The 11,663-nt window shown below is 45.1% G+C and overlaps 2 protein-coding genes across 4 annotated transcripts; both read right to left on the bottom strand.

The window, feature by feature from the left end:
• Positions 1 to 623: 623 nt before the first annotated feature.
• Positions 624 to 5,928, bottom strand: LOC115374822 (2-oxoglutarate receptor 1-like). Of its 3 annotated transcripts, none has more exons than XM_030073957.1 (2): positions 5,792 to 5,928; positions 624 to 3,198 (listed from the first exon to the last, which is right to left on the bottom strand). In XM_030073957.1, exons 1-2 carry the CDS (start codon positions 5,798 to 5,800, stop codon positions 2,182 to 2,184), a joined length of 1,026 nt encoding a protein of 341 aa, XP_029929817.1. In that variant the 5' UTR covers positions 5,801 to 5,928; the 3' UTR covers positions 624 to 2,181. The 3 variants fall into 3 exon arrangements, with proteins under 3 accessions (XP_029929817.1, XP_029929826.1, XP_029929835.1); XM_030073966.1 differs by having other exon boundaries at positions 5,741 to 5,838; XM_030073975.1 differs by lacking the exon at positions 5,792 to 5,928 and adding an exon at positions 4,350 to 4,457.
• A 267-nt stretch (positions 5,929 to 6,195) lies between these two features.
• Positions 6,196 to 11,296, bottom strand: LOC115374803 (kelch-like protein 41b). The gene is made up of 6 exons (XM_030073935.1): positions 10,128 to 11,296; positions 9,348 to 9,505; positions 8,679 to 8,786; positions 7,550 to 7,735; positions 7,031 to 7,177; positions 6,196 to 6,437 (listed from the first exon to the last, which is right to left on the bottom strand). Exons 1-6 carry the CDS (start codon positions 11,232 to 11,234, stop codon positions 6,326 to 6,328), a joined length of 1,818 nt encoding a protein of 605 aa, XP_029929795.1. The 5' UTR covers positions 11,235 to 11,296; the 3' UTR covers positions 6,196 to 6,325.
• Between the last annotated feature and the right edge of the window lie 367 nt (positions 11,297 to 11,663).

Genomic DNA, 11,663 nt, shown 5'->3' with positions numbered 1-11,663 from the left:
CTCTGCTCCTCCTTGCCGAGAATGTCAACAGTGAAAAATTTAGTAAATTCTGTGTTATGTAGTATTAATGCCCTCTTAGCGGTCGATTCAAAGCCTTTGGTCCTTTCGCCGCACAGCAATATGGAAAAGCATGTGGACTTTGAAAATGAGGAATGTGCTGAGCTCCTTGTTGGCTCAGAGGGAAGGTGAATGCATCTGCAAAGAGAGCTCAGTTAAGTGCTTATACAACCCCGGAGTCTTTCACAGATCAGTAGCTACACTGGATGCTGGGCTGTAAAATCATTTTCCCTCTGTACCGGGGGACGCAACACAGACAAAATGCAGTGAACCTCGATGGCTGATACCGCCTCTCTTTCATGATATTCCTTTTCATTTTGGAAAACAATCATCCATTTTCGCCTTTCGTGTTTCAGTGCATTTGAAAAGCGCTTTGAACTGCCACACAATTTAAGTAAAATAATAAGTCCTGGGAAAGTATTAAAAAGTAAAATGCATTTATTCCTCCCTGTAGAGAATAATAATAATTGTAAAAAAAAGAAACACCCCTGCCAGTCCAAATGCATTGCCCTAGTATGGGTGAAACGGTGGGAGTTTCATTATTAGCTCTTGAAATGTAATTTTAATCAAGGGTAATAATTTTATTCAACATTTTTCATACAATTCACAACAATTCAGTCACACAGTGGGTTTGAGATACCACTAAGTGGAAAACTATTCCCATAATGGCCATTTTGAACACTCAAGGAATAACTGGGAATCCACCAGTAAGATTGGGTTAAATATAAAACTACTAATTAACCGCATAAGTCACAGCTCGAGTTAACGGTTATCAACTTTTGGAAGCAGCTACAATGATTGAACATGGCAGTCACATGCAGCAGCACCTCAGGTATCCGCAGTATAGCCACAGGAGCTGTTGGGTATCGACGACAAAAGCAAGGGAGGAGGAAGAGTTACGGGCACAGAGGAGTGAAACGTGTCCGGGAAATTCAGGGCCAGGCTCTCGTCTCGGTATGCGGAAAGGAAAAAAGGCCCTTATTGGAAAAGGGCTGAGGCATGAAAACGCTTCCGTGTGACGGCAAACTGCCTCCCTCACGGTGCGGAAAATTTTATACAGCGATAAGAGGCGGTCACACTGATGGCCAACAAATGCAGTCATGACAAAATATAAAGAAAACCGAACAACCAAGTACATAAAGGAGATTAAAAATAACTAAGGAAAAGAAAAAGATGAAAAATAAAAAATGGAGAGACCTACTTTTTTGGATCTGATTAATGACCTGTAATGCTTTTGTGCTGTTGGAATATTTCCTCTACTGTGTACGATGCTACAAGCCTGTTCATTTCTGCTGTTGTTACGTGAAACTCAAGCTTTGGCCGCATGGTCGGGGTCGGCATGCACTCAGCTTGAGCATCACTCCGGCTCTGCTTCGCCACCAGCTCTGTGCTAGTGTGTTGCCTTAGCAGGTGCTGTGAGAGATTTGAGGCTGTGCTCGCAGCGGTGGATAGTTGTTTCTGGCCTGGGCACAGTTTGCACTTCACCGCCACGTTCCTGGCCTTTCGTGCAACAAATTCAAAGTGAATTTCTCCTCGTCTAAAAAGCCGCTCTGCCATTTTTGTCTTATATCCCGCACTAACTGTAGTCAAAGTCATGAGAGGTCAGGCGATGGTTGTGCAAGCCTGCATGAACGACACGTTTGAAGATTTTTCCCCCCATTCTTTGTATGTACATATCTATAAATATGTAAATTGCAAGTTATTTTTGAGGTTTCAAACAAAAATATCAATGCAATGTGCATGCGAACGTTGGCATTTACTCACATGGATTTCAACTTCAGAGGCATATCACCTTCAGCAGCTAAATAAACAAGGAGTTTACCAGAAAAAGAAAGGCTTAACTCCACATGAAAAATCTTTTATGTTTAACCTTTAAGTCATTTATATTCGCAGTTAATGGCTTGACACACAGCAGTCCTGCCCAAGGCAAACCAAGATGAAAGGGACTATCTACTGTCTCTGGGATGTAAACAATGAAACCCCGGCTTTCAAACTGCCTCCTTGAAATCGCATGTCCGAGTGACTTAAGCTTTGCATCATGAGAGAGAATCCGGTGTGTGAGAGAGCAGGAGAGAAAGAGGGAGCCGAAGAGAAAAGGAGAAAGTGTCCTTGGGCAGCTGGCTGTCATTTCGGGGCCGCGCCGCTTCCACTTTTGCTTATAGTGGCCAGGCTGAGGAGCGACCTGGCCTTGGACAGCCAGGATTCAGCGTAGAAGATGCTGAGGAAGGCTTGCTGAAACTTATCCCCCGACAGCGTGTACAGAGCCAGGTTAAAAAAGGTGTTGAGCCCCGCAAGCGGCCTGGAGATGATATACGCCGCATGGACACCGCGCTCCAGCATGCACGGCGTCTCCTCGTTCATCAGCGTCTCGATCCTCAACCCCCGCAGGACGTGATACGGCAGGAAAGACAAGACAAACACGACGAGGATCAGCACGGTCATGCGCTGCGCCCGGATCCTGCAGGGACTGCTCGTGTGCGGCCCCTTCGCCAGCTGTTTAGCGATTCCGATGTAACACATGGACACCACCACAAGGGGCAGTAGAAACCCCAGCGTGGTGAGCAGCCATCCGTACCACCACACCACACTGAGGGCGTTGGTGCTGGCGAAGTCCATGCAGTATGTCTTGTTGTTGACCTCCTTTATGCTGATCATGGTGAGCATGGGTGTGATTTCGGCGGTGGTGATGACCCAGACGGCCGCGCACGCTACGATGCCCCAGACCCTCTGCTGCACCTGCGCTATCATCAGCGGCTTGACCACCACCATGTAGCGGAAAACCGCCAGGCACGTCAGGAAGAGAATACTCCCGTACAGATTGAGATGGAAACCAAAGCGGACGAAGCGGCACATGAAGTCGCCGAGGACCCACGACTCCCCGTTGGTGTAGTAACTCACCAGGAAGGGCATGCTGAGGACGTAAAGGAGGTCGGTCAGCGCCAGGTTGACCATGATGACGCTGCTGCTCTTCCACGGGCGCAGCTTGGTCACGTACACGCCGATTGAGATGACGTTGCCCACCAGCCCCACGATGAAAATGACGCTGTAGGCGACGGGCAGGTAGTAGCGCTTCATCAGCCGGTCCACGTCGGTGCAGCTGTGGGCGTCGCCGTAGTCGGGGGTGCTGGCCATGGTCGAGCTCTGGTGGGCAGAAAATGTAGAGAAGGGGCACATAAACTTGTTAAAGCGAGGACAAATCAAACAAATACATACGCTCTTATTTTAAAGGAATAGTTCACCCAAAAAAAGCTCTCTTGGTGCGATATAGTCTATACATCCAGATAGTTTGTGTGATTTGGTGGGGTTTCCAGAATGTCTTTCTTTCTTTCTCAGCAACAACATCTCTTTCCAAAAACAACTAACATAATCCAGCCCTCCAGGGTGAAGAGTTTCATTAGGAACTATTTCCTGCCGAAGAGCACAGGCAAAATTTATCTGTCCACCCCCAACGAGTGCGAATTAGAGCCAGATAGACACAGTGTGCTGCAAATTACACAGAATCTATCTGGATGGATAGATTGCACTAAGTGGGGAAAAAATATCTTTTTTTAATATATATATTTTGGGTGGATTGTTGGCTGTAAAGGGTTTACAAGTGTTTACACCACATGCATACGTTTGGACAGGTCCCCATCTGTATTTAGAGGTGGATGAGTTGTCCATCAGTGTTTATTTTCCAGTGTCTGATTCAAGTGAATAAATGTCTAAAATTGTTGTTGGGTGAGAGGGAAAAAAAAAAAACACCATGACAAATTATTATACCGGCAAGCTGTCGTTTCCTTGTCTCTTCCTCCATTTAGAGGAGGAAATTGCTTTAAGAAGGAAAGCGAGAGTATGGAAAATAAACCTAAAGGCGTACCGACTAAGAAACAAACAATCAGCCACACTCAGTGGGAAGCAAACAAACAAAACAGTTCTCTTTCCTCGTCAGTAGCCTAACGCTGGTGAGAAGCTCTCAGGATATGACAGTGCCTACAGCATCCAAGCTTGATGGCAGCTTCCTGTAATGCTGTCAGCACAATCTGCTCTCATTACGGATGTGAGGAGATGTGCGAGGTGTCATTTACACAACATCGCGCATAGAGTCAGATTTAATAAGCCAGGATAATGAACTTGCACTCATTAGAAGTATATTTTGAGTTGAGGAATAAAAAAAACAAACAAAAAAAAAACAATGTAAAAGCTCATTTGTCATTATCCACTGAGGGTTTGGATGCAGAAAAAACACGAATCAGACATAAATGCATGCTTTGGAAAACAGACAGCAGCCGTTAAGAGATTTGTCTACTCACTTTTAGTTTACAGCCTCCTCGCGTGTGTCCACTCTGAAATTTCACTCTGATCTCCTCTCATCTCACAGCCATGGCTCTGTTACTCCCCTTACCCTCCTCCCTATCCCCCCTTCCAGTTTTTTTTTTTTTCCCACCCACGGGAAACTCCACCGTCTCTCAGTCAAGGCCCGTCTCTGTGTGCTTAGCCTTCACTCACATGCACCAACTTCCCGGTAGCATGCTTGAGCTGCCACAGACCAAGGGTCACTTTATGAGATTTCTGGTTGAGGGAACTCCAAGAAACATACTTCAACACTTTATCCTCAGGTAAACACAGTAGTGCATTTATTTATTTATTTTTTCCTGCAGAAAAATCACGTAGAATTTCTATAGGTTCCTTTGTTATTCCGTCAAACGCTGAGGGCGCTTAGATTAACCAGAGTGTGACATCATAGCGCTAAACTCATGGAGCTTGGTTGGTGATTAAGCAAATGAGGAAGCTGAAAAACTAAAAACAAGGATGGTATCACTGATGTCTTTAAGATCCCAAAACACGTACAATTCTACCAATTTGAGCGAAAATACACGGCAAAAATGTCAGCTCGAGTTAAAATCTGATGGAATAAAAATCAACGCAGCACCCCTGTTTTTTAAAAGTCCGCACCGTCCAATTAAAGGGTTTTGAACAGTCAGAGGCATTTCAGCTCCATGAGCCGACAAACAACTCTCCAATCAACACTTGCAAACACCACGCGATTGTCTTAGAAAAAAAAAATCAATACTGGAAATTTCAACCTGAGCATGGATTGCACTTCACTGTAAGCATATTTAATAGTAAAGCTTATTCCACGTTTTTGTCAGATGAGGGTTAACAATCCTCACTTCAAGAGATTTTTGGCAGTTTTGCATAGGGCACGTTTAATCACAGGAAGGCCGAGCGGTCTGTCGCTGCAGTTTGATTCTCACAGCTGAATATTTTGGTTACCAACACTCTCATCTTCCATCTCCTTTACCTTTCCAGAACACAGATGCAAGCCGTTCTGCTCGTCCACCTGAATTATTTTTCACTTTAGTTTGGTGTAATCACCTCCTGTTCCCCTGTCAGCGTTCTGTTGTTATATGTGTAAATACATGTAAAAATCGGTGATGTGATTCAGTGTGAATATGATTATCCATGCAGTGTGAACCTGGCATTGCTATCGAAGAAACACCAAAGGTTTTCCAGTCATGTCTTCCTGCTCCTTGCATTTCCTCAACCTGGGGTAAAACCACAGGCACCCAGAGCCACACCGACACACACTTGAATGCCTGGCACCTGTGCTGAAGTGCTTTGAGGTCGGTGTTTGAATGTGTGAGACAGCACCTGCTATTAACCCACTTCCACTTCCTCCTTTGCTCTCTCTCTCTCCTACCTGAGACTACAAAGACGCTGCAGACACTTGAGGCTGTGCTCTCTCACTTACCCTAAACATCTTGATGTAACGTAATGTAGCAGAACATAAAGCCTAAAGTATACATCTGTCCTCTTCACACACAGGTGTAAGCAGTGAGTAATGAGCATTTCAGCTTTAGCCACGCCCCAAGCTCACTGCCACGCCCCCTCTTCTGCTCAGAAAAGGAGCAGCCTGCTGTTTTAAAGCCGTCTGCCACACTAATGTCAATAAGAAGTTCCTGTGCATCACACAAAATGAAAACAACAAAAGAAGAGGAAGTTTACAAATGTTTATTTTACAAAAGAAGAGCTAGAAATAATGCATTTTTTTAATACTGTAGTGGGGGGTACAATCCTTACAGAGGCAGCAGAACCAAGTGTTTATATTATAGTACAGATAAAAATTGCCTGAGAAAAAAAAAAAAAATAATGATAATGTCAACGATCAACTCAACACACATAAAATCGAGTCCAAAGGTTGAGATGACTCGAGGACATCTCAGGGGAGGAGGGCGTGACATACGGTGTCCTGGGAAATTAAGAAAGACTATGAAAGCGGTTCTGTCTACAGCTTGGGCATCCTGGCAGCGTTGAGGCGAATGGACACGCAGGAAGCGCCGGCGGCGTAACGCATCTCCCTCAGCATGCCGCTCCACTGCTTTTTGTCGTCCTCGTACCTAATGTGAGGAAGAGGAGAGAGGGGAGAAAACAGAGAAAAAAAGAATAAGTTAAGAAAATGTCATCCTTAGCAGCCTTTAATACCAGGAAAACACTGATGTCATATCATAATATACAAAATACCAGATTATGTCTAGTTTCATATCACAATGCCAATATAATAGTCATATCTCACCCAGCCCTAGTTTATATTGTTGATTGGAACTTCATCAATTAGAAATTAAGAAAAAAAAAAAAAAAAAAAAAAAAACACCACTGGACACACTCTTTTGGGAAGTGAAGTCTCTGAGTGGTGTGTGTGTGTGTGGTGAAAACACACCGCAGCTATGACCGTTTAGCATCCAAGATGTCACAAAACAACAGCAACAACCAAAAGAATCTTGTGTATTACATAAATTTATGACAAATAAGCCTCTTAAGACGTACGTAAGCCTCTTAAGGAAACATGCAACACTCTTCAAGAATCAGCGTGGCTCTTTCACATCTTAGCGAGCCGAATGAGCAAAATGTGAACGTGTGAAAACAGGGAAATGTCAGCAGCTTGAGAAAAGTTGTTTCCGGTCTCTCAGTCCAGTAACTTCACAAGACTTACTGCCAGACGTCCGTGACCTCTGACGGAGCCACCTCTTTGTTCTCCATCTGGACGATCGCGAAACCACCCACGGCGTACAGGAAGCCCCCGCTGCTCACCAGGTTCACGGAGCTCCTCTCCTGGGGAAACTCCGTGAAGGGCTCCCACCTGAGGAGATTCACCACCACAGCATTAGGGGATACAGCAAAACACCAGGTGGATGCGGTCCTTTTAGTATTCCAGTGCAGCCAAATTTTGGAGGGTCAGCCTGAAAGCATTAAGTGTTTCCAAGCCAACAGTGAAAATGATTGAGCCTCTGTACAAATAAACAAATTGGTTTTGGTGCTGAGTAGCTCCTCTGCCCACACTAATGATGCTCAGATCAAAAAAACAAGCTGAATGCTGTGGCTGTTTGGCCACAAAATGTAGCCAGTCCTAAGGGAGGATGGATCATTTTACTTAACGCGAGCCTTTAGAAATCTTACGCAACACACAAATCCTCCAGCGGAAGGGTAAAACGAGGATAAATCGGGTTCATACTTGTTTGTTGCAAAGTCGTAGGCCTCAGACGTGGCGGTGAGCCCCTCCTCGTTGACTCCGCCGGCCACCACAATCTTGCCTTTGTGCACGACTGCCCCGAACATGGCCCTGGCTGTCTTCATGGCCGCCAGCTCCCTCCACTCCGACTGCTTGTGGTTGTACGCAAACATCTTGTTGAGGGCTTTGCTGTGGAGAAGAGAAGAAGAATGCGATCCATGGGTTTTTAATGTCAAAATATATTTAACATTGGAGGACTGATGAGGGTCTGATGTGGGCCACAATGTGTGGATCATTTGCCTCAAAAAAATAGCTGCTTTTCCTGCAGCTTTAAGCGGAGTCTGGGTGGCAATTAGTATCTTGCTTTAGATATAATAAACATTTGTGTTTGGAGTCCCATCCAAATGCTATAAAAGCAGCTGCTTTTTCCCCACATGAAAAATTATATTGATGGAACAAATTACAAAGTGCATTTAGACACAGATGATAGTCCAGCATTTGTGGTTTGGGTCATTTGAAATATCTTGCTTTGTAAATATGATTTATAAACTGCTTCCCTGAAGAAAAAAAAAAAGCTGAAAACATTTTTTTATATGTAAAATTGCACTTAGTTGACACCATAAATCATTATTATTATGACAAAATAAGGCTTAAGTTTTACTGATAAGAAAAGTGCTCATGTTTTTACGGCACATTCTATCATTACTGTATGCAATGCAAATATATTATTACAGTCATTACAGTGCATGTCATGTTAAAGACTTTGCAGTGGGGCGGGGGATGATAATAACAGTCTGTCAAGATTATCAAGGAAGTGAAATTCAGGAAACGCAACATGACAAGTCAATGCAAATCACTGTAATTTGAGGTGGCAATTTAGACCAATTACCACCCGTGCAGTGATGAGAACGCTGGCAGATACGAATTCCCCATTATTGTGATATATTAGGCAGGCTTGGATCACAAAAGTTGCTGCTAAGCTGTGCAGCACAGCCCAGAAATCTAGCAGAGTGATAGACCACAAACAGCTGCAGCTCACAGCATATGGTCAGCCACACACACACATACACACACACACACACACACACACACACACACACACACACACACACACACACACACATGCACTCACTTGTCATCTGTCTTTCCTCCGATGCAGTAGACCAGTCCTTTGTGGGAGACCACAGCATGACCGTGGATCTTCAGAGGAAGTTTTTTGGTCTCGGTCCACTTCATCCTCCTGTGAAAGGGATACGGGTGACACTTTGGTCAGCTTTAAATCTCCTGATACCTAAAATTCAATATTAGTTGGTAACACCTCCATGATCTCTGTCCCCTTGAATCCCACAGGACCACAAGACTGTGCCTCTCTCTCTCATCCTTTCTCTCACTATTTTTATATATGTATTTATTTATTTATTTATTAGATTTCTTGTTACTAATTATATGTGTTTATTATTTGGCACTAAATGAGCTGCAGCCGTCTTGCCTGAGATCTTGATATGTGTATATGTTCCATTGGTAGATGTGTGACTTCCCACATCTGAGGTCCAAATCAGATTTGTGATGAATCTGAAGAAGCTAAGTAATCAAACAGTCACTTTCATAATGAGTGAGAAAACAATCTAAGCGTCTTAGGTGAGATCACATGGAAATGAGGAAATAAATATTAAACGGGTATATTCCTTTTCAAGGCAGTTATTTGTAAATTTGTCAAACTGATTATCAGCTGAAAACCTGGCAAGTGTGAGAAATAGAGTGCCCGAGACAGGATAAAAAGAAAGAAAGTGGTAACACTGACTCAGTATCGTAGCACATGACACTGTCCAGTGACTCATTGGTTTGGAGGTCTTTTCCAGCGACGGCGAACAGCAAATTCTCGCTCTCCCCAATGTTGAAGAGGCATCTTGGAGAAGGCATGGGTGGCAGGGCTGCCCAGCTGGATGTAAGTGGATCCAACTACAAGGAGGACAAACAAAAACAAATGTCGGACTAATACATTAGAACAGAGAGCAGAGGAAACACCCACTTAGCACCCATTAGCGCCCTGTCTTTATTTCCGTGAAGACGTGAATGAGCCATTGCACTGTAAAGCATTCACATATTGATTATGCTGTAAAATCTAACTATTGAGGGCCTTTTTCCTTGGAGTTGCTTATCAGCACTGTTTCGACAACATGAGCAATGTGAGAAACATGCCAGCTGTTTGCGAGAATTAGGAAAAATATATTCTCAGGAACCCAACCACACCTATTATCAAAATTCAGATGATTCTATGTCTGTGTGGCCTTATCTCCATTAAAGCCACGAATCATTAGGATGAAGGCGAAAAAGGAAGCTTTAATGAATTATACCTCCTATGAAGGACAATTTGCAAGCAAAGTAGAGTGAGATAACACCATTATATTTACCAACAATGTGCATGTCTAATGATTGGGAACCACTCTGTCCACAGTTTGAAGGTAGTAATTCAAAATTGGGAACAGCTTTAAGAAGCATTTGGTGTCAAAAGAGTTATAAAGTAAGGAATTTTGTCCAGTTTTATGTTAAAAGCTGTGGTCGTGTGTGATAACTGGCTTACTGTATAGAAGTAACACTGCAGGGGCACATCCTTGTTTTCCTCATCCACAAACAGTCCTCCGATGATGTAGAGCTGGTTCTTCTGCGACGACAGGCTCACATGGTTACGCGGCACCTGCTCGGACATGGCCGCCAGGAAGCACTCGTTCTCATTGACATCGTACGCCACCGCCGCCGTGTCGTTAATCATCAGGATGAGGTCACGTACGTACATGCCATGCCTGCGGTTGTCGTTCAGGAACCCGAGGAAAGGGCTTTGTTCCTCTCCCTCGTTGTCTGCGCCCTCCTCCCCCTCCTTCTTCTTTGGTTTCTCTGGAAGTTTCCCCTTGTAAGCATCTTTGATGACCTGGATATTCTTCTGGAGCTCTGGGTCAGCCTTGATGAGATCGTCGGACACCACTTTTTCATTGAAGTACTTCTCTGGCAGAAGGCGGAAGCGGACGCAGTTGAAGGCATCTTTCAGGACCTTGACACGCTTCTCCTTCTCGTGGCGGACCCAACCCATGACGGCCTCAAACACCAGCTCCTCTCTCTCTACATTCAGTGCGTCTCCTCCAATGATGGCAAACAGTTCATGGGGAGCAAGCTGGAGGAACTCGTCTCCCTTGTAGAGGAACTCAAAGCGGTCGGCGATGTAGTTTCGTGCAGCCACAGCCAGCCTGGGGCAGTTGAGCACCAGGCCCATCCTGAAGATGGCCAGGCAGTTTCCCAGGGACAGCTTCTTCTGAAGGTAGTTGACACACACAGTGAAGACAGAGGGGATCTGGAATCGGTTGGCCACAGCAAATATGTCCTGAACGTTGTCATCAGTCAGGTCGATCTCGGCTGAGTACAGGTACTTGACAACCATATCCAGGATGGCGGGGTTCACATCGTCCAGCACCACCTCCTTGGTGTCCTCCACCTCCTTCCCGTCCTCTGTGAAGAAGATCTCCCTGAAGTAAGGGCTGCAGGCAGCCATGATTAGCCGGTGGCAGGGGAAGCTGCGGTCGCCTACCTTCAGGGTACAGTCCACAAACTTGTTTTCATTCAGTAGTTCTTTCAGCCCGTCCTGGAGCAGGGTGCTCTGGAACAGGCGCAGCTCCTCCTTGATGGCATCAGGGTCCATTGTGTGTCAGGAGGGGAAAAGGCGAACAAGGGGGTTTGCGGAAAGAGGAAGGAGACAGTGGCCACAGGTCCTCTTGGCAGTCAGTCCTGGCTGGAAAAGGCAGAGCAGAGAAAAGGTTCCCGGTCTGAAGGCTCTGCAATTTAATCCTGTCCCCCACTAAAATTAGCTCCCTCTACCCCCCCTGCCTGCTTCGGTTATGGTGGAATCTGGCCGGGCCAAATCAGAGCACAAGTCTTGGCTCAAACAGCTGCTGTCACAGACTGAAAGAGGCAACTGGCTGTTTAAGCTGGGGATATGCCACCATGATTCAGCTCCCAGAGTGTCATGTGGCTGGCTAGCAGTGGAGACAATGCTGTCAAAGCTATTGAATAGCATGGCTCAAGCCAATCGCATTACTGGGGGTGTATTTAGAGCAATCAGTGTCATATC

Source organism: Myripristis murdjan, chromosome 2, assembly GCF_902150065.1.
Source record: "Myripristis murdjan chromosome 2, fMyrMur1.1, whole genome shotgun sequence".
Classification (NCBI taxonomy): domain Eukaryota; kingdom Metazoa; phylum Chordata; class Actinopteri; order Holocentriformes; family Holocentridae; genus Myripristis; species Myripristis murdjan.
The sequence above is the reverse complement of the archived record's forward strand: the minus strand, read 5'-3'. Positions and strand labels throughout refer to the sequence as shown.